The sequence below is a fragment of the Moschus berezovskii genome, chromosome 17 (assembly GCF_049115385.1).
Source record: "Moschus berezovskii isolate FMDL1 chromosome 17, NW_MosBer_1.0, whole genome shotgun sequence".
NCBI lineage: Eukaryota > Metazoa > Chordata > Mammalia > Artiodactyla > Moschidae > Moschus > Moschus berezovskii.
This window is the reverse complement of record NC_142476.1, coordinates 18,323,364-18,344,797: the sequence shown is the minus strand read 5'-3', so window position 1 is coordinate 18,344,797 and position 21,434 is coordinate 18,323,364. Positions and strand designations below refer to the sequence as shown.

The 21,434-nt window shown below is 52.3% G+C and overlaps 2 protein-coding genes across 4 annotated transcripts in view; one reads left to right on the top strand and one right to left on the bottom strand.

Moving 5' to 3' along the window:
* Nucleotides 1–4,043, top strand: part of LAMB3 (laminin subunit beta 3) — a 59,578-nt gene extending 55,535 nt beyond the window's left edge. For all 3 annotated transcript variants that reach the window (XM_055419002.2, XM_088845235.1, XM_088845236.1), the window contains 3 exons: nt 18–194; nt 1,175–1,328; nt 3,872–4,043. In XM_055419002.2, the coding sequence (XP_055274977.2) occupies nt 18–194; nt 1,175–1,328; nt 3,872–4,008 (468 nt within the window). In that variant the 3' untranslated portion in view covers nt 4,009–4,043. The remainder of the gene's footprint in view (nt 1–17; nt 195–1,174; nt 1,329–3,871) is intronic.
* A 1,871-nt stretch (nt 4,044–5,914) lies between these two features.
* CAMK1G (calcium/calmodulin dependent protein kinase IG) overlaps nt 5,915–21,434 on the bottom strand; it is a 30,863-nt gene continuing 15,343 nt past the window's right edge. The window contains exons 4-13 of the mRNA XM_055418787.2: nt 18,773–18,847; nt 16,264–16,402; nt 15,494–15,617; nt 13,727–13,802; nt 10,603–10,715; nt 9,770–9,848; nt 7,837–7,924; nt 7,191–7,609; nt 6,297–6,424; nt 5,915–6,165 (exon numbers count right to left, since the gene is read on the bottom strand). Of these exons, the coding sequence (XP_055274762.2) occupies nt 6,334–6,424; nt 7,191–7,609; nt 7,837–7,924; nt 9,770–9,848; nt 10,603–10,715; nt 13,727–13,802; nt 15,494–15,617; nt 16,264–16,402; nt 18,773–18,847 (1,204 nt within the window). The 3' untranslated portion in view covers nt 5,915–6,165; nt 6,297–6,333. The remainder of the gene's footprint in view (nt 6,166–6,296; nt 6,425–7,190; nt 7,610–7,836; nt 7,925–9,769; nt 9,849–10,602; nt 10,716–13,726; nt 13,803–15,493; nt 15,618–16,263; nt 16,403–18,772; nt 18,848–21,434) is intronic.

The window sequence follows — 21,434 nt, the reverse complement described above, 5'->3', positions numbered from 1 at the left end:
TCTCTTTCTCCACAAAGGTTCAGCAGGTACTGGGACCAGCAGAAAGACTGGTGACCAGCATGACAGAGCAGCTGGGGGGCTTCCAAGCACGGATGGAGGAGCTTGGCCGCCGGGCCAGGCAGCAGAGGGCACAGGTAGCCCAGGCCCGGCAGCTGGCAGAGAAGGCCAGCAAGCAGGCGCTGAGCGCCCAGGAGGTACGGAGAGGGTAGATGAAGCCTGAGGAAGCCCTGGCAGTGGGAGTAGGAGGGGGCTCTGTACGCTTGATGAGACCACAGCTCCAAAGCACTTTGCGTGGGCATGGTCGCTTCAGTCCTGTCCGACTCTCTGTGACCCCATGGACTGTAGCCCGCCAGGCTGCTCTGTCCATGGAGATTCTCCAGGCAAGAATACTGGAGTGGGTTGCCCTGCCCTCCTCCAGGGGATCTTCCCGACCCAGGGATCAAACCTGCCTCTTATGTCTCCTGCATTGGCAGGCGGGTTTTTTTTTTTTTACCACTAGCATCACCTGGGAAGCACCCCCCCACCACCCGTCCCCGCAAAGCACTTTAAGTACCAGTTACTCTGAAATATATCCGGGGTCGGGGGGGAGCTTCTGGATTCTTGCACCTTTGGCTGCTTTTGGTGGAGCCATTTTGGGGATGTTGGAAACAGCCGGTCCAGTTCCTCTCCTTTCACCGATGAAGTGGATTTTGTCCAGGCATAACGCTCGTCTACAAAGCAGGGCTCTTAACACCTGACCCAGAGCTTATCCTCTGTCTGTGGCTTCCCAGCCCAGACAGGCACTCTTGATTTAGCACAACCTGAGCCCCATCACTGTCAGAATTAGATCAGAGAGAAGGTCAGAGAGCCATTCTCAACATCTCCAGGGTACCGGTGGTCCCAGTACAATGGCCAAGCTGCCAAGCATGCTATTAAGTGACAGCTGTGTATCCGGCCCTGTGCTGGTGATGAGCTGGGAAGTGACAGGCACTGCGGGTGGAGGGAAGTACAGAAGTTAAGGTGCGGTTTGTGGCCCAGGGGCTTTTACAGAGCAGGCCCACCCCGTAGGGGATTTTAAAAGGCACCTCATCTCTGGGTCCGGATGTGGGTGAGATCAACTCCTTTAGCCAAAGGCCTTTGGGACTTTGGACGATGGTGATGATGGTGATGCAGAAATGGTTTTTCCTTTTTCCAGGGATTTGAGAGAGTAAAGCAAAAATATGCTGAGTTGAAGGACCGGCTGGATCAGAGCTCTGTGCTGGGAGAACAGGGTAGCCGAATTCTGAGCGTCAAGACGGAGGCGGAGGAACTGTTTGGGGAGACCGTGGCGATGATGGGCAGGATGAGAGGTGAGGGAGTGGCCCAGGGCCTCGGACCGTGGGGCGTCCCTGAAGGCTGCTGCCAGCCAAGGGTTCCTGAGGCCCACCCTTTGGAGCTAGCAATGTTAGGGGAGCGGGAGCAATTGGGATTTCCCGAGTGCCTGACAGGAACAAGGCCTGGAATGGGGCTGTGAGGAATGTGGTGATGTTCCCAAAACTAGGCCTGCCTTCGAGGAGCTTGCAGTCCAGAGGGGAGCATTTTTCCTGTTGGCCATTAGCTTCATGAAACTGTATTTAACCGCACAAGGAGGTCTGTGATGAAAGCCTGAGTAATAGGCACTTGAGGGGCTCAGAGGATCCGTAATGTCAGAGAGAAGTGTTCAGTGATGGCAGTGTTCAGAAAAGAAGAAAAGATCAGATCTGAGGCGGGCCTGGAAGGATGAGGCTGTGAGGAAGAGGAGGGACATCAGGACAGGGTGGTCGGAGAGGAACGTGGGCAGGACCACCCTCCTCTCCAGGAGGGTTCACGAGGACAAAACCGGCGGGAGAGAAGGAGCCTGGAGCCACGTGGCTGGTGCCCACGGCCGACCCGCACGCCAGGAGGAGGGCGAGAGACTCAGCCCCGGAGGCAGTGGGAAACCATCCGCGAATCATAATGAATGGAGCTGTCGAACGTGTTCTGAGGCTCCCCAGAAAGGAGAACGGGGGCTTCCAGGCTCAGTATCTTAAGATGCGATGAGGGGGTCGCGGCCCTGGGGTGCCCTGTGAAAACCCCAGAGTGTCTTTGAATTTTGGAGAAAGCTTTTGACAAAGATCTGTTTGGCTGGCCAGACGGATGGAATGGAGAAACGTGGGCTGGTGAGCCGACAGTGAGCAGACTCAAGGCTGTGGCCGCCGCACCTGAAGCAGGAGGGGTGAGGGGCCGCCCCAGACGGGAGAGCCCAGCCCTGGGCCGGTGCCTGCCCTGACCTTGTCCGTCAGTGTTCTGCGTGAAGACAGGGAATGTGCTAATCAAATCTGAGGATGGCAGGTAGCAAATACACTGGATGACGGAACTAGCATTCTAAGTCTCAGAAGGGTGGGCTGGAACTAACAGGGTAAAATTAAGTAAAGAGAAGCATTCCCTCTTAACCTGGCATTGTCTGGACTCACAAGTATAGCTCAGGTAAGGTCCGGCTACTCAGGGGCTAATGTAGCTAAAAACCTTATAACTGGTAAGTGATAAATGCATACAAATTGTTACCTGAAAAAGATCCAGGAATTTTGATATAAGCCAGAAGTGCCTTGCTCCTGACAGAAAAGCTAATAAACACAAAGCAGCCAAAATAAGGGGAGTAATGGCTCAAGGGTGATATTAAAAATATTTAGTGACTGGTGTGTCCTGCACCTGCTACCAGCCAGAAAAACACTCGTTGAAGCAAGCATTTACCTGCTTGCTGGAATTTACCTTTAATTGCAGGGTTGTGGGGAAGATCACGCATAGGGAGCCCCTAGGAACGAGAATGGAGGAAGAGAACAGCAGCTATTAAAATGTCACGATTTTATTGTGGCCCATAGGTCCATATGGGGGCCTACTGGCCGACTGTCAACCTGGTAATAACCCCTGCTAGACTCCACTGATAGTCTCACCTGGGAGATGGGGTTCAGTGAGGGCCAGGACATCTCCAGAAGAGATATTGACGAACTGGTGTACATCGGGGGTCAGGGCGGGGGTGAGCAGGGTTGGGAAGTAGGGAAGGCCTGGTGATTCATTCTATCAGGGGAGGTGTGGAGGAAGGAACTAGGGCAGTGTCCTCTGGGGAAGACAAGGCTCAGACATGTGAAGGACTGCCACGTGGGAGGCATAGCAAATTGAGTCTTAATAACCCAGGAGACAGACCCGGGACCATGGGGTGGAAGCAAGACGTGCTCAGATTCTGGCTTAATGAGAAGACTTTGTAATGAGGACTGCCTGAGGATGGAGCCTTGTGAGGCAGTGACTCCCACTGCCGCCCTGCTCTGGGAAGTTGAGGCTGAGGCTGGGTACCAGCTCCAGTGAATGCTGAGCTGCCTAGGACGACATGAAAGGCAGGCCGGACCAGATCCCTTTGTAGTCCTTCACATCCTCCACACATAACCGGGGGGGTGGGACGTAGGATGACCAGCGGTGCAGGACCAGGTGTATCTGGAGAGGTGTGTCAGGGAGAGAAAATGGGGAAGAATTCCAGCTTTCCAGCTCTTTTGCCCTGGTGCCCATCAGGATTGCTGGTGGGCTGGCGGCTGACCGGGTCCCCCGCAGCAAGTGTCTAACCTTGGTGCGGGGGGCCTCCCTCATCGGCCTGGGACCACTCCGCCTAGAGCCGAGGAGAAGTGTAGGTGCAGGGGGATCCCCGGGTCCAGCCCCAGCCTGGTTTCTCTAAAAGTGGGAGAGGGGGCTTGGGAGAGCTGCCTTGGGGGGCCAGGATCCCCTCGGGGTGGAGGTGGCTTCTCCGGAAGGTGCTGTTCTGGGTGGGCGGGAGGGGACGGAAGGGTTGGGAGTCCCAGGGCATCTCACTGGCTCCTCTCCCCGCTCCGGCTGTTCCCTCGGCCCTCAGACATGGAGTCAGAGCTGCTTCGGGGGAGCCAGGCCATCGTGCTCCGCTCCGCGGACCTGACGGGGCTGGAGCAGCGCGTGGAGCGGATTCGGAACCACATCAACGGGCGCGTGCTCTACTACGCCACCTGCAAGTGAGGCGGGGCCCCACCCGCCGCCCCCTCTGCCTGCCCTCTCAGCTCCCAGGGGCCTGGCTGGCTGGCAATACTTTCCAACTCCAGGAGACTCTTAACGCAGCCTAAGGCACAGCCGGGACCACCCCCGGGATGCAGCTGAGCCTGGGCTGGTGGGGCAGCTACAGCTGGGGGACGGCGACTGTGGAGGCGGGCCTGTGTCACTGTGACCAGCAACTCTGGAGTGCGGGGCGCTTGGCTGGGCAGTGTCCTTGCCCTTCGTTCTCCACTGAGGCTGAGGCCTGGGCCCACACAGAATTGTAACTAAAAATGATGCACAAGGGAAAAGTCCAATAAAAGTCTTGGGAAAGGAGCCTGGAGATCCAAAGAGGGGAAATTTTCGGTCTCCCTGTTACATAAACCGTTCTCACTTGTTTCTGTCTCGGGTCTGGGGTCCCTGGGTGCTCCCCTGCTCAAGCCCAAGGCCTGGTGTTGTACGAAGCATAGGCTGGCCCCCTCTGCTCTGTCTAGCTGGCGCACCACCCAGACTTACGAAGACGGGGCCCATTTGCTCTGGAACTGGTTGAATTCCTTCCTTGAGAGGCCAGAGGAGCCATTTTCATCTTTGAACAACCATCCAGTTTCTCATTTGTAGATGAAGAAATAGAAACCCAGACTCAGGGAGGAAGTTGCTTGAAATCACACAGCTCTGAGAGGAGAGCTAAGACTAGACTTTGTGTCTCTTGGGATTTTAAAAAGAAGCTGTAAACGGGTGTGTGTGTGTGCATGTGTGTGTGCGAATGCATGTGTGTGTGTGTGTTCAGGTCGGCAGATATGCAAGTGGCATGAATATTTGTGTGTTAACCGTGGTTCAGGCACCATGCTAGCGTTTTATCTACATTAATTGCTTGGTCGTTACTGATACAGTAATTATTTATGGAGCGTGTGCATTATCTCATGATATGGGTGGCACTGTTGTCCCCATTTGATAGGCGAGGAAACCAAGGCACCAAAGGCTCAGTGACTCCCCCAGGGTCACAGATGTGGCAGGCAGGGCCGAGTTGGGCCTCAAACCCACGTCCATCTGTTACAGGCATTAGGATGGATGCTGGGGCGGGCTGTCCGGGTTCCAATGGCGCCTACCTCCAAGGGGCTGTTGGAGAGGAAAATGAGTCGATGTGTGTAGCTCACGACACTGGGTGCCCGGCCCACCCCCAGAGCTCCTGCCCTTGCGAAGTCCTGCCTGGCCTCCAGCTCTCCGTGCATCTTCCACTCTGCAAGGCCCAGAAGCCCCTGAGCTGCTTCTGACTTAGAGAAGGACCGAAAGAAGCCTCATAGAGAAAAATATGTCCATTTTATTCAGCACAACACAGAGCAGGAAGCTGGAGGGGGCGGAGGATGAGAAAACAGGGGCGGGACAAGAACAATGGGCCTGGTTCTCAGGGAAAGAAAGGAGCAGAAGCAGGATTTGAATGACTGGCTGAAAGGACAACAGTCGACTTCCAATTTTCACTTAATTGAGTGTGTGTGTGTGTGTCTGTGTGTGTGTCTGTGTGTGTCTGTGTGTCATCCGGCCAGGATAAACAGTGCTTACAGTACCTAGTGGTGGGTTTCTTTCTGTTTCATCTTGGAGGGTGTGGTACTGCTTTTGGACGGGGGTGGAGGCATAGGCCATCAGAAGTGCAGAGGGCTGGGAGCTGTCCCGGAGTTAGGGAGTTGGGAGGTGAGCTCGGAGAGCGATGCTGCCTGTCACTCATGCAGATGGGCAGGCCCCTCCGTCAAGGAGAGGCAGGAGCGAGTGTGTGCTGAGTGGGGAGGCTGGGTAGCTGCTCCATATGGCTTTGCTCGGAGATGGCAACACAGATGGGCCAGCCCGTTAAGCTTTTCACGACGACACTGACCTGGGCGCGAGCTGTCTACGCACCCTGCGCAGAGCCACCCCGGCGGGGCGGGCGTGTCGGGGTGGGAGGCACGGAGCAGGCAGGCCCCGCCAGGATGCCGCTCCTGCCCGCAGCTTCCGGAAGCTCCACCGCTCCGGGGGCTCACTCCCGGGCCTTCAGGGAGGCTCTGCCCTGGGCGGCCGCTGGCTGCTGCGTCCGATCAGGCCTTGGTCTGCTCGCTCTCCCTCCCTCCCACCGCAGGGCAGCCTCCAGGTCTGGAAGGGCGGAGAAGAGTAGCTCTCCTGCAGAGGAAAGAGGTTGAGGGTTGGGGCTGGGGGTGCTGCCGCCTCTAGTACCCTTCGTACCCCACTGTGGACTCCGGGGCGGGGCTCTCCCCCTGAGCTTGCAGCCTTCCTTCCTCTAGTCCCCTCACCTGAAAACTGTAGTGAGACAGGCACGGGCCCCAGGGATCACATGATGAGACAGACTCCAGTCTGCCCCACCCGGCAGTGGGAGCTGCCGCCGGCTTTCACTGGCACCATGACTTCCGATTTGAAGTTCCTGGAAAGGAAACGTCGCAGCGGGCTGTGGAGTATTTGCGGAAGGAGGAAGGGCTGGGGTAGCCCTCTGTGCCTGTGGCAGCCACTCAGACCTCCCTTCATGAGGTGCAGAAAGTACAAGCCTTTACAGAGAAGACGGACGAGATAACCAAGCCCCTAGTCCTCTCATAACACAGTGTCTGGAATCTAATGCCCACCACCCTCATGTACCCACTTTCCTGCAGGCGTTTATAGTCCCTGATGCCTCACTAAACTCTGACAGCAACACTGTAGGGCTTCCCTGGTGGCTCAGAAGGCAAAGAATCTGCCTGCAATGCAGGAGACCCGGGTTCGATCCCTGGGATGGGAAGATTCCCCTGGAGAAGAGAATGGGTACCCACTCCAGTATTCTGGCCTGGAGAACCCCATGGACAGAGGAGCCCAGTGGGCTACCGTCCACAGGGTGGCAAAGAGTCACACATGACTAGGCAACTTTCACTTTTCCTGTGGGGCAGACTGAGCAGGTGTGATCCCGTCAAACCATTTTACAGACGGGCAGACTAGAAACAGACACAGATGGACATGTTGGTGGCCACACAGCTGGTGAGGGGTGGGGACTGGGCTGGAGGCATCTCCCTCAACCCCCCAACCCTTTCCAGAGCTTTTCTACACCACGGAGCTGCTTCCAAGTGGGAGAGGCTCCCGGGTCTGTTTGTTTTAGCTCCATTGCCCTGAGTTCTTTCAGCCCCAGGTTGAGCAGGGCTAAGCCTGGGGCTGGAAATACGTACTGTTTTTTGTTGGCCTTTTTGAGGAGCGTGGGCTCCGAGCAGTAGGAGGCGTTTGCTTTGGTCCCCACGTTTGTGCAGCTGGAGCAGCAGCCGCAGGGCCCGACTGCCAGGGGCCCCTGCTGCATGGGCACCAAGCTGCTGCTGATGCGGAGGGAGCCGTTGACCAGGCAGTTGAGGGACCTGCCCCCGGGGGCCGCGGGCTGGGGGCCGTGCCGGCAGGGCAGCCGGGTGGGCGCGGGGGCCGCCACGCTCAGGCCTGGGGCGGCGGGCGTCTCCGTGACGGTGATCTCCGGGGAGGTGGGTCTAGAGGCTGCGGGGACGGGCGGCCTGTTCTCCGCCTCCGGCCGGACCCCCGGGCTGTGCAAATTCATGCGCAGCTTCCGCATGTGGTGGACCACGGCCGCTGCGTTGAAGGCTTGCTGGGGAGACACGAGGCCTGTCTCTGACCGTCTCCACCCCAGAGGGCCTCCAGCCTTCCCTCTGCCCCATGGACTCTTGAAACCAACGTGCGCACCTCTCATCACAGAAGGGTCCAGGGAGCTCCAGCGTCTGCTGGGAGACCCCAAGGAAAGCCCTCTGCCCCAGCTGCCCCAGCCCAGCCTCCAAGGCCCAGATGGTTGCCCGCCTCCTGGAGAGGACAACTCACCCTCCACTTGCTCTTGGCGAAGTTCTTCTGGATCTGGAGGCTGACTGATGGGTAGATGTCCCGGTGGAGGGCTGTGTTTCCATTAATCCTGTAGATGGAGGGGACACCTGGCTAGTGGTGGCGATGGGGACTCCGTCAGGGGTTGGGCAGGGGCTGGGCATGCAGATCCAGGGAAAGCTGCCTGGAGTTCCCCAGGACAAGGGCTGGAATCCCCTGGACAAGTCATAGGGGGCCTATGGTTTCGAAGGGCTTCCTAGGTGGCTCAGATGGTAAAGAATCTGCCTGCAAGGCAGAAGATCCCCTGGAGAAGGAAATGGCTACCCACTCCAGTATTCTTGCCTGGAGAATTCCATGGACAGAGGACCCTAGTGGGCTACAGTCTATGGGGTCTCAAAAAGTTGAACATGACTGAGCAACTAATACTAGTATTACTACACTTTAGAAACTTGCTTTCGAGCTGGGTGGGCAACCTATAGCCTGTGGACCAAACCTGCTCATTGCCTGCTTTTGTGAGTAAGGTCTTACTGTGACACACACATGCCCATTCATTCAGCTATGGGCTATACTGCTTCCATGCTGCGACTGGCGGATTGAGTAGTTGCCATGGAGATGATATGGCCAGCGAAACCTAAAACATTTACTATCTGGCATTTTACAGAAATGAAAGTTTACTGATACCCCATCCCTCACCCCTGGCCCAATGTCAGAGGGCACTTGGCTGTTACTATCCTTTGACTCTAAATTTTGCACAGAAACCACCTCCTCTAGGAACCCGTCCTCTATGAGGCCACCCCCACAGAGGCTGCCCGTTCCCTGTCCCTTGAGCCTCTTATCCGTCCAACTCTAAGTGTCCTCAGACACTTGGCGTGTGAACAGTCCTTTCTAGGTACTAAGGGACCCAGAGAAGTAACAGCTGTGGCCCTGATCACTGGGGGCTTACAGTGCAGGTTGGAAGCGTTGTTTCACGCCATGAACTAGAGTAATTCGTGGTGAGTGTGTAATTGTTAGAGAGAGATGGGAAGGTCTGTCTGAACTGCAGGAGTCAGGGCTTCAGAGGAGGACAGACACGCTCTGGATCCTGAAGGATGTACATCCAAGGCAGGGCCCTGAGGTGGTGAACATGGGGTGACCCAAGGTGAAATGTGGAAAGAGCTTGGTATGGAAGAGGGTAGGAGGAAAATACAGTCATTAGGCCTTTCTGGAATAGAGAACGTGTGTTGGGAACCCTGACAAATGAAGTTGGAGGTGACAGGCCAGGCCAGATTAGGGAAAACCACGGCTTGCTGTAGTAGGAACTGGGGAGCTTGTAAATTTTCCAGTAGGTGGGTAGCACAAAAAGAGGAAGTGTTGCAAGACTTTCTTTAGCTGCTTTGTGTGTGTGTGTTAAGCCACTTCAGTCATGTTCGACTCTTTGAGACTCTATGGACTGTAACCTGCCAGGTTCTTCTGTCCATGGGACTCTCCAGGCAAGAAAACTGACGTGGGTTGCCAAGCCCTCCTCCAGGGGATCTTCCTGACCCAGGGATTGAACCCCCATCTCTTGCACCTCCTGTATTGGCAGGCAGTTTCTTTACCACTAGCGCCACCTGGGAAGCCCCTTTCCTGCTTTACCAATTGGTTGCTTTGTGATTGTTCTCAAAGCACCTCGCATGGAACAGGCTTTGACCCCAGAGTAAGATGATTCTCTTAAGGAGAGTAAAGTTGTCTGTGTGGCTGCATCTGATTCCCGATTTGATGATCCAGCTGCTACTGTTGGATCAGAATCCACCTCATTAAATGCTGTTTATATTTCTGGCTTGATCTGATCTGTGCCCTTTGGGTGCTATACCAGTAAACAGCTCAGGGCAGACTCCAGGAAAACGTGTTGTGAAAAAGTCAGCGTGGTGTCTGGGGAGCAACGTGAGGGTCTGGAGCCCACCCGCACCTCACTCACCAGGGGTGCCTCAAGGCCTTCTCGCAAGTGTACCGCTCATTCGGGTCCTTCTCCAGCAAGTGGCAAATAAAATCCTTGGCTGTGGGGAGCAACCAAAGACACACTGCTAAGGACCAGGTCTCATGACTGATGGAGAGGCACTTCCAGGCTGGTGGGCGGCACAGAAGGCATCTTTAGCTCATCTTCCAAAGAGGCAATTTTAAGAGTCTTGAAAGAGAAAAAGATTCCAAACCACCAAGCAACAACCCACCTGAAACTACCAGAGTGGCTCCACGCAGCTGTGTCACCCACACGGCACTGCAGATACATCTCTGGTCACGAGGCACCCATGTGCCTGACGCCACGCGGGTGCCCGCCCGCACCAGTCAGGGACCAGCACCGCACATGGGCACACACGTGAATGCTGGCTTAGCTCTGATCCCCACTTAAATGCACCCAAGGACAAATACTGATGGCCTTCGCTTACACAGACCTTGCAGGCTCTCGGGCTGGACAGGTGAAAGGCAAAACTCGGGCTTGGTTTTGCCCCTCCTGCCTGGAACACTCCCCTGTGCTTGTTCTGCCCTCCTGGCCCCTCGTCTGAAGTACCTCCCTGCTTTTCCAGGCATCCCACGGTTCTGCCTCCAGGAAAACAAAAGCAGGAACCTTAGATGCGAATCATTTATTTGGCCTTTGAACCAGATGAAGATTTCTCCAATTTCCTTGGCAGCCTGTTCCGTCAGATTCCCCCGGGACCATCAAGAGCCAGGACTGTCATCCTTTGTTAAGCTCTCTTCTCTTGGCGGCTTCTGCCTTGAGCCTGTTATTTCGTCTTTCCCTCGGACTAGTCTTACCTGACTCAGAAATGTCATCCCAGAACGGAGATTCAAACTCATAGTAGCCTTCCTTGATCTTCTCAAACAGCTTAGACTCAGTTTCTTCGTAGAAGGGAGGATACCCACACAGCCTGCAGTGGAACAGCAAGGCATATGCTGCTGAAGGACCCCGTCCTGTGCCAGCTGCTCCCCTCTGCCCAGCCTCCACTACATACACGGGCAGGCAACAAGGGTCCCCAATCAGCAGTGTGACCAGTACATGGGTCTGCCCCTGATTCATGAATGATGCGTGCATGTGCTAAGTAGCTTCAGTCATGTCCAGCTGATGCAGGTTCCATCAGATGTTTATTCAGGAACCAAAGTTTAGAACAGGTGGCCCTTGGTACATTATAGCCCCCAAACCCTCACTTTCCCCCTTCCCCTGACTCTTGCGTGTGTCTTACAAACTTGCTCCAATTGTGTCCAACTCTTTGCAACTCTATGAACTGGAGCCCACCAGGCTCCTCTGTTCATGGGACTCTCCACCCAGGAATACTGGAGTGGATTGCCATGTCCTCCTCCAGGGAATCTTCCTGACCCAGGGATTGAGCCCTTATCTCCTGCAGCTTCTACGTTGCAGGGTATTCTTTACCACTGAGTCACTGGGGAAGCCCCCATGACTCTAGAAAAGTGAAAAGTGTTAGTCGCTCAGTCAAGTCCAACTCTTTGCAATCCCATGGACTATAGCCCACCAGGCACCTCTGTCCATGGGATTCTCCCAGAAAGAATATTGGAGTGGGTTGCCATTTCCTTCTCCAGGGGACCTTACCAACCCAGGGATAGATCCCAGGTCTCCTGCATTGCAGGCAGATTCTTTACCATTTGAGCCACCAGGGAACTCTGACTCTTTAGATGACGTATAAACTATCTTTAAGAAGGATGGTAGAAATGCCTACTTGAATGTAACTTTCCTGAGGGATTTTTTTAGGCTGTTTGGTTCTTCATTCTTTAGAACCTAAACCACTGATTGGCACAGAGGAGACAGCCAATGACAATTTGTTGAGTAGCTCATTGAAGAGAACAGTTATTCAATATACATTGAGGAAATAGAGAAATGCATCCACACTGAGGAGGAAATGATTAATTTCAGGTTATTTTCCAAGAGCAAAGTTTGCTATCAGGAAGAAGGGATGCTGGGCAGGGGGTGGTGAGATTTGGAAAGGAGAGCCTGAGAATGTAAGGAGAGGAACGTGACCTGGTTCATCCGGGAGAGAAATCTGAGACGCGAATATTGTGCCCCCTTGGCTTCCAAGTTGAGGATGTCTCCTCCCTCTTTAACTGCTCATTTCATAGAGTGGGACTCAGTACGTTTATGTACAGTAAATGGGGGTGGGATGCAGAAAGCGGGAATGCCCTGTGGCTGCATGGTGGGCTCACACTGAACTCTGGTTGTATAAGCGGGCGGCGATCAGGACGGGATCCTCTGGAGCTGTGTGCATGACTGTGTGTGTGTGTGTGTGGGCTCACACTGAACTCTGGTTGTATAAGCAGGCGGCGATCAGGATGGGATCCTCTGGAGCTGTGTGCGTGATTGTGTGTGTGTATGTGCGGGGGGCTCACACTGAACTCTGGTTGTATAAGTGGGCGGCGATCAGGACGGGATCCTCTGGAGCTGTGTGCATGATTTTGTGTGTGTGTGTGTGTGTGTGTGTGGGCTCACACTGAACTCTGGTTGTATAAGTGGGCGGCGATCAGGACGGGATCCTCTGGAGCTGTGTGCATGACTGTGTGTGTGTGTGTGTGTGGGCTCACACTGAACTCTGGTTGTATAAGCAGGTGGCGATCAGGACGGGATCCTCTGGAGCTGTGTGCGTGACTGTGTGTGTGTGTGGGGGGGGGGCTCACACTGAACTCTGGTTGTATAAGCGGGCGGCGATCAGGACGGGATCCTCTGGAGCTGTGTGCATGACTGTGTGTGTGTGTGTGGGCTCACACTGAACTCTGGTTGTATAAGCGGGCGGCGATCAGGACGGGATCCTCTGGAGCTGTGTGCGTGATTGTGTGTGTGTGTGTGTCGGGGGGAGGCTCACACTGAACTCTGGTTGTATAAGCGGGCGGCGATCAGGACGGGATCCTCTGGAGCTGTGTGCGTGACTGTGTGTGTGTGTGGGGGGGGGGCTCACACTGAACTCTGGTTGTATAAGCGGGCGGCGATCAGGACGGGATCCTCTGGAGCTGTGTGCATGACTGTGTGTGTGTGTGTGTGTGTGTGTGTGTGGGCTCACACTGAACTCTGGTTGTATAAGCGGGCGGCGATCAGGACGGGATCCTCTGGAGCTGTGTGCGTGATTGTGTGTGTGTGTGTGTCGGAGGGGGGCTCACACTGAACTCTGGTTGTATAAGCGGGCGGCGATCAGGACGGGATCCTCTGGAGCTGTGTGCGTGATTGTGTGTGTGTGTGTGTCGGGGGGGGGCTCACACTGAACTCTGGTTGTATAAGTGGGCGGCGATCAGGACGGGATCCTCTGGAGCTGTGTGCGTGATTGTGTGTGTGTGTGTGTGTGTGTGTGGGCTCACACTGAACTCTGGTTGTATAAGCGGGTGGCGATCAGGACGGGATCCTCTGGAGCTGTGTGCATGACTGTGTGTGTGTGTGTGTGGGCTCACACTGAACTCTGGTTGTATAAGCGGGCGGCGATCAGGACGGGATCCTCTGGAGCTGTGTGCGTGATTGTGTGTGTGTGTGTGTGTGTGTGGGCTCACACTGAACTCTGGTTGTATAAGCGGGCGGCGATCAGGACGGGATCCTCTGGAGCTGTGTGCATGATTGTGTGTGTGTGTGTGTGTGTGTGGGCTCACACTGAACTCTGGTTGTATAAGCGGGTGGCGATCAGGATGGGATCCTCTGGAGCTGTGTGCGTGACTGTGTGTGTGTGTGTGTGTGTGTGGGCTCACACTGAACTCTGGTTGTATAAGCGGGCGGCGATCAGGACGGGATCCTCTGGAGCTGTGTGCGTGACTGTGTGTGTGTGTAAATGCACGTGTCCATGCGCATGCTTTGGAGGTGGATGCTGCGTGAGGTGCTGAGATGGGGAGGAGAGAAGAAAGGGTGAGCAGGCTCTGAGATTCCTCAGGAACTGAGCCGACGCCAGCTTCTACTCACAATATGTAAGTGATGACGCCGATGGACCAGCAGTCCACAGCCTTGCTGTAGGGCTTCTGGGCCAGCACTTCTGGGGCTGCGGTAAACAAAAGGAAGAGTCAGGCTGAGCAGGAGCAAGAGCAGAGGGGGAAGGAGGAGCGTCAAAGGTCAGGGAGAGGCTTAGAGAAGAGGATTAGGGTAGCGCCTGGGACGGTGTTGATGTTTAAGGCTAAGCATTCTCCTCCAACATGGACAGTGTCTCTCCCAGCAGGCTGAATCTTTCTCCGATACACTGGGAGGTCCCAGGGCAGGGCCCATGACTCCTCCATCAGACTGGGGAGCTCCAGGGCTCTGTTTCCTCCTTTAGACTGAGTGCTCTGGAGGCAGGGTCTGTAGCTCTCCACTCAGATGGGAGACCCCCAGGGCAGGGATCCTTAGACAGGGAAATGTGCAAGGTAAAGACTTTTTCTTCTCATGAGATTGGGATCTCCCTGAAAACAGAGGTTCCGTTAACTGAGGAACTTCCAGAGGGCAGGTAGGAACTGTCCCATCAGTCTCTGTTAGCTCCTGAGGGCAGGCCTTAGTCTTCCCCATCAGCCCAAGAGCTCCATGAGGGAATGGGCCATGTCTTCCTCTGACTGGCAGCTCTAGGGTAGTAGTGAGCTGCCTTTGGCATTTATCCCAGATACCAAGGATTTGTATCCAGTGGGCTCAAAACCTGTTGGTAAGTAACCAACCTCTCCTTCAGGGAGAGAGAAGATTCCCTCTGTTGAGTCAGGGTATACTTCCCACTTCCAGCCCTGACAAGGTGATGAGTGGCCAAGAGAGAAGGGGCAGATGTGGATGCTCTGAGCTTTGGCCTTCTCCTTCCTAGAGCCCAGGAATGCTCTCTCTTGGTACCCTGCCTGTTGTCACTTTTTGGGGGCCCCTGGAAGCCTACAGAGCTATGAAGCAGGAGGCCCCACTTCTGCCAGTTTCCTAGGGTATGACCTTGGGTGTATATTTGGGTGCCCATATTTAATTTCCTCAGATTCAAACTCAACACTGTACCTCCAGGATACCAGAAGTTGCGGGGGGCTGAGGTCTCCACCAGACTGGGAGAAAGGAGAGACGGGGGCTACTAGCCAACCCCTCTGCACTCTACTGATCTCTGGATTTGAGGTCTTGTTTCTGTCCCTGGTCTAAGTGGAAAAACAAAAGCAGGAAGCCTTGCTGCAAAAATGAGAGTCAAAGTATAGACAGGGCAGTGGGAAGGCTCAGGGGTAGGCTGTCTTTAAAGATGTAGGGTTTGGGAGCAGGCGGAGGAGTTTCAGATAGATTGAAAGTGAAAGTGAAAGCCGCTCAGTTGTGTCTGACTCTTTGTGACCCCATGGACTATACAGTCCATGGAATTCTCCAGGCCAGAATACTGGAGTGGGTAGCTATTCCTTTCTTCAGGGGATCTTCCCAACCCAGGGTTCGAACCTAGGTCTCCCACATTGCAGGTGGATTCTTTACCAGCTGAGCCACCAGGGAAGCCCAAGAATACTGGAGTGGGTAGCCCATCCCTTCTCCAGCGGATCTTCCTGACCCAGGAATTGAACTGGGGTCTCCTGCATGGCAGGTGGATTCTTTACCAACTGAGCTACTCAAACCTTAGACCAGATAGATCGGGTGGCCCTAAACCTTACATATGACTACTCTACTAGGATCACCGCTGTCTCCTTCACAGCAGTCTTTTCCTGTGAGTAATATCCATGTGGAGGAATGTAGCCAGCTGGTCAACCTCCCTTCTGTCCCCAGGCTCACCCACGTAGCCTGGGGTCCCGCAGGCAGTGGACATGACCCCACTCTGCTCCATCTTGGAGAGCCCGAAGTCTGTGATCATGATCTTGGAATTCTCCTCAGGGGTGAGGTACAGGAGGTTTTCAGGCTGCGAGGGAAGAGAAATATCATGTAATGTAGGATACAATCACCCGAAACATGCATTTCTTCCTCTTCCCCCATGTCTAATTTCTTAGGAAGCTGCACCCTGGGCTCCTGACTTAAAGCCAGACTTATTTCCCTCCGTTTTTCCTATCTTCTCCCTACCTGGACCTCCATTCACCATAACTCAGCACCTTGCACTTTGCTTCTGGCCCTGACTTTACTTGGCTTTATAGCTAGTGACGCACTAACCCTTCCTTCTTCTCATCCCCAACTACCCCAAAATTGTTTTGTTTTTTGAGGAAACCAACCCTTATTTTGTCTGAACTCTCTAAACTCTGGTACATGTCTGGTATGATGTTGACTCTCAATAAGTATTTATTAAATACCGTATTCAAGGCTGTGTTTAAGGACTAGCATGGATTGTCTTGGTAACCTAGTAGGGTGATGATAGTGAAAATCAGAAAAAGGCTGAGGTGCAAATTAACAATGATTGTTCAGTCACCCAAGATTTGTTTTTGAATCTGGGAGTGAAAGGGACCTTAGGGATCATCTGGTTCAACTCTCTCATTGTACAGAGCTTAGACTGCCCATGATCCATGCAGCTTCCCAGAGAATCAGTCCACGTTTCCTGGAGGGCCCCGTGTCGGCACCTTTAAGTCTCTGTGGACGATGCCGTTCTCATGGAGGTATTTCACAGCTGACAGCACCTGCTGGATCACCAGGCTGGCATCCTTCTCTGTGTAGACACCCCGTTCCAGAATCCGGTCAAAGAGCTCCCCACCAGAAACACTGTGGACACAGGGGCAAGTGTAGGAATCCAGCCCTTATTTCAAATCAAAGGGACGTGAACGCCTTTGTTCTGGAGCTCTGGGGACATAGAGCCCTTTGATGGAGTAGGCAGGTTTCCACCCACCACCGTTCAAGGGGTGCAGGGGGAACTACTCCAATCTCAGGATACATCCTTTGAGTATCTGGAGTGCCATCACTAGGGAGTCATTTCTTTTGGCCAACCATTGACCTCTCCCTGGAAACTCTTTTATAAGATGCAAAATACCACTGTTTAGGGTTTTGCAAGAAGTCAATTTTCAACTAATACAACATTGTAAATCAACTATATTCCAATCATTGCTTCCTGTGAACATATTTCACAGCTGCCTTCTTTCCTTATCTGAAGGTTCACAGGAGCTTTAAGATCAGGTCCAACACTCACGTTTTGGATGTTCTCTAAACTACTTTTGCCACGTTTTCTGTCAGTCCTGGAACACATCAGTGGCACAGAGCTCCCTCCCTCCTAAGACAGATTGTTTTATTTTTTGTCATTTTCTTAATATTTCTATGTATTATGATGGAACTTGACTCCCTGCAGTTTCTACAGGTGACGTTGCTTGTGGATATCCGCACATAGCAGCACCATGCAGCGATAAGGGAGCAGAGATGTCGCTAATCAAATGCACCCCATCCTATTCCTTTTGTTTCTTCCTGAAACTCTGGGCTCTGCTGTGGGAGCTGGAGGCTCCTGAGAATGATCCTCCTTGTACATGACTGTGAATTCCTGCTCTAGGAGACTTGAAAGTACTTCGTGTATCCGTGCAAGCTTGATCATGTCTGACTCTTTACCCTGCAGCCTGCTAGGCTCCTCTGTCCATGGGATTTTTCCAGCAAAAATACTGAAGTGGGTTGTCATTTCCTCCTCCAGGGGATCATCTGGACCCAGGGATTGAACCTGTGTCTCCTGCATTGGCAGACAGACGCTTTAGCACTTGAGCCACCTAGGGAGCCCTTGACAGTACTTTGGTGACATCTAAACCTGCCCACCCTCCCACCTGGGTGACTGTGCGCTAATTCTGTTGACTCGGTCTCATTAAGATGCCATGTGACCCCTGCTCACTTGTTAGTGCTGCTCTGGGTCCTTCTCAGCTCACTCCCTTGGCTGCTTGCTACCACTATTCACTGGTCTCACGTGAATCCAAGAGTTAATAGCTTGAGCAGACTCAATAAAATTCCCAGGGAATCAGTCCATCAGTCAAAAAGACTACGTCCACCTTTGCTGAGATTGCAGGATTAGCATATGTGTGTGAGTGTGTGAGAGTGTGTGTGTGAGTGTGTGTGTGAGTGTGTGTGTGAGTGTGTGTGTGAGTGTGTGTGTGTGTGAGTGTGTGTGTGAGTGTGTGTGTGAGTGAGTGTGTGAGTGTGTGTGTGAGAGTGTGTGTACCTTATATACAGAAGCATCTCTGAGCCTAAGGATGAGCCCTCAGGGGCACTGACCAGCCCTACATCAGTCACTCTCAGGCATAGCTCTTATCTGGATGTTACCATCACATGGACACCTTTGTAATGTGGCACCATTTCTATCCGACACACAGATACATGCACAGTCTCAGCTTATTTTTAACACTGGGTGGATCTCTTTTGAGAAAGTCATTCTTTCTATTGAATTGCTATCTATCTACCTATGGCTTCGACTTTCATGGTAACATTACCCTGGAGTGATGCTAAAATATTTAATACCAAGTTTAGAGAAAATGGGGGCTTCCCTGGTGGCTCAGATAGTAAAGAATTATTCTGCAATGCAGGAGACTCGGGCTTGATCCCTGCATTGGGAAGATTCCCCTGGAGAAGGGAAAGGTTACCCACTCCAGTATCCTTGCCTGGGGAATCCCATGGACAGAGGAGCCTGTCGCAAAGAGTTAGATACAATGGAGCCACTACCACTTTCACTTCACTTTCTTTAGAGAACGTGGACTGATGGGTCAAAATGGACTCAAGCCACGGTGCCAGAGGGAGGTTCTGGAGGCCTCCTGCTATGCTGGGCACCACCCTTTCAATTGCAGGGTTGTGAGGCGGTCCAGAAAGTCTGAGGGGCACAGGGAAGCGGGGAAGGATGGACAAGTTAGAGCTATAGCCATTTACAGACTGACATTTCAACAAGTGGTCAGGCTACACTGGTGTATACCAACTCAGTTATCAGCCCTAGTGTTACCCCTCGGTTCACGCAGAACATGTCCACAGCCAGGAAGAACCCTTGGCACGTCAGAGCCTCTTGAACTAATTCTTGATTTGTCTTTTAATCGCTGTCCTTCCCTTACCACCGGCAAACCTCTTCTAGGCCTCTACGGCCCCACCAGACGAGTGTGTAGGAAGAGGTCACCAGGCACTTACAGCTGCATGACCAGGTAGTAGTGGGTGGCGCTCTCGTAGATGTCCTCCAAGGTCACAATGTTCTCGTGCTTGATCCTGAGGAAGAGAAAGGGTCACCGCGAGTGGGCTATGGTTCACGTGGTCCAGACAGAGCATGCAGATCTAGCCTAGGTGGACTTCGATTTCTTTCAGAGACTTTTGATGACAATGTTTAGGAAGACAGGGTCCTCGTGAAGCCTTCCTGATAAGTAGGCAGTCACAGAGAAATTCCAGAGAAAAGATTCCCAGCACGGTGTTCAATTCGTACTTTTGAACGAATTGATAACTGATCAGGAGGGTAACTGATCCTCCTGACTTCAAGGAACAAACTCCTCACTGTTACTCCAGGAATCTCTAAACTTTACCTAGAGAGAAAGCTAAAAGAACTGAGGGAAGCTGAGGGATCTTTGATCATCAGTTTATTCTACAAAATGGGGCTCCAGGTCTCCTTCAGAAACATCCCATAACGTGTGATCCCTCAACAGCTGGGATGTAGGTTAGCTAAGCCTCCTCATGGATAACCTAGGAGGAAGCATTGCAAGATGATTGTTCCAGGATATTGTGAATAAGACAGATGCTCATTTTGAGGGTCAGTTCTGTGGGACGCCTTAGAACAGTGATTCTCAAGCGGGGGCTCTTTTGTCCCTCAGGGGATCTTTGACAATATCTACTGACATTTTTGTTTGTCACAATTGGGGATGGGGGATGTGTTCCTGGCATTCAGTAGGTAGAGACAGGAATGTTGCTAAGCACCCTGCAATGCTTAGGAGAGCCCTCAACACAACAAAGAACTAACTGGTCTAAAATGTCAGTAGCACCTAGGCCAAGAAACCCTGCCCCAGACTACCTTTGTCTGGGATTACTCAGAGGCTGAGTCAAGCATAATAATCGTATTAGCTGAGGGGCTGGTTTGCAAGCAGCAATTCTATGCATGCCCATCCACGAGGAAAATCTCTACCCAGGGGAAGAGGTAGTTTTACCCAGGGCTGTGCAGTACAAGGATTAACTTCAACTTGGAGACAATTGGACCTGAGTTCAGGTCCATTTGCTACTTGGCTAATCTTGGCTGGTTTGCTAAAAACTTTCAAACCTTGCTTTCCTTGTCTATAAAGTATATCTCTTCCACAGAATTATATCAGGATGAAAAGCGATAAGACATGTAAAATGCTTAGTACAGTGCTTGGGGAATAGTAAACACATAATCAAGAGTAGCTAGCATCTTGAAGATATTAAAAAAAAAATACAGACCCCATGCAGTGACTACGTGATGGATTCATCTACATTTATAAGCTGATGATGCTAACAGTAATTTATCGATGATTTACTCACTGAACAAATATGTATTGAATATCTATGCTGTTAGGGACTGGTGATACAATGTAATGATAAGAAGGACCAATGAGCCTATAGTCTCTCTCTACCCTAATCTCTCTGGAGCCCAGACCAACACTCTTACCGGACACTTCTGTGTAGAGATAGCTGGGTATATTTATTCAATATGTATAGAGGTAGGTGGATATCTATATTCCATATATTGCAACTGATTTCTATTTTGTCTTAGCCTACACATCCTTTTCATTTGCTGTCCTAAGCAATGAATGATATGACTGTCCACAGAACAGCTCAGTCTCAGGGTCCTTTTAATGCTTTTTTCTTTTATACTCCTACCAGCCAACCCCAACCACCTCTCTCTCTGAAATATCTCTTGGACTCAGACTTCCTGCCACCACGTGATCTTGCCAGCACCTCTGGTCCTCATCCCTTGCCTCAGTGATTGAGAGAGTTTGGCAGTCGGTCTTCTGCCCTCTAGGGTGGCATCCTCCAATCCATCCACCACCATGCTTAAGAGGGATGGCTCTAAAATATAAACCGATCATGGAAATTTTGCCTTAAAACCCTTTGATAACTTTTCTCTGCCAGTAGAATAACCATTGTAAGTATTCTAAACCATTCTAAAATATTATTTATCATGGCATCCAACACCTTTATTATCAGGTTCCCCTTCACTGTTGTTTCATCTCCTGTCCCTTGACGGCACTCACTGTTCGTTGAGGGGCTTCCAGTTCTAACTCTCCCCGAATGTCCCTTGCCCTTCTATGATCCTGTGCTAATATTTATGCTGCATTTGACCTGACTTCTCTTTCTGCACTGCCCTTCCTGCCTCCATAAAATTCTACTCATCCATCAGGGTCTGTCGTCTTTGGAAATGTACCTGAAATTCATACTCATGAAGACACACGTACAGGCAACGTGAATCTCTGTCTCTTCTAAACTTTGCCTTTTGCTAGTGTGGCTCCCAACCAGAGGGACTGGCATTTGTTATGGGCACCTCTGTCTCTGCTCTCAAAGATATGAGTTCCTGAGGATAAAGAGGTTTTTTGACTTCATTTCTGTGGTCCTGTTGCCTAATCACTTCTGGATTACTGGGGAGTTCCGTAGGGGTTTGGCTTATGAGTCTCGCTGTAAACATTTGATGATTTCTTAGTGCTGTCTCCGTCATGATAGTTGGAACGCTGAACCTACATTTCCGTTAGAAGAAGTTGAGGCTCATTTCTGAATCTTGTCCTATTTCCTTAATCATTAATTCTTCCTGGGGTTGACTTTCAATTGGTTTTTGGTCCTTTGAGCTAAAATGGTCTGTGTG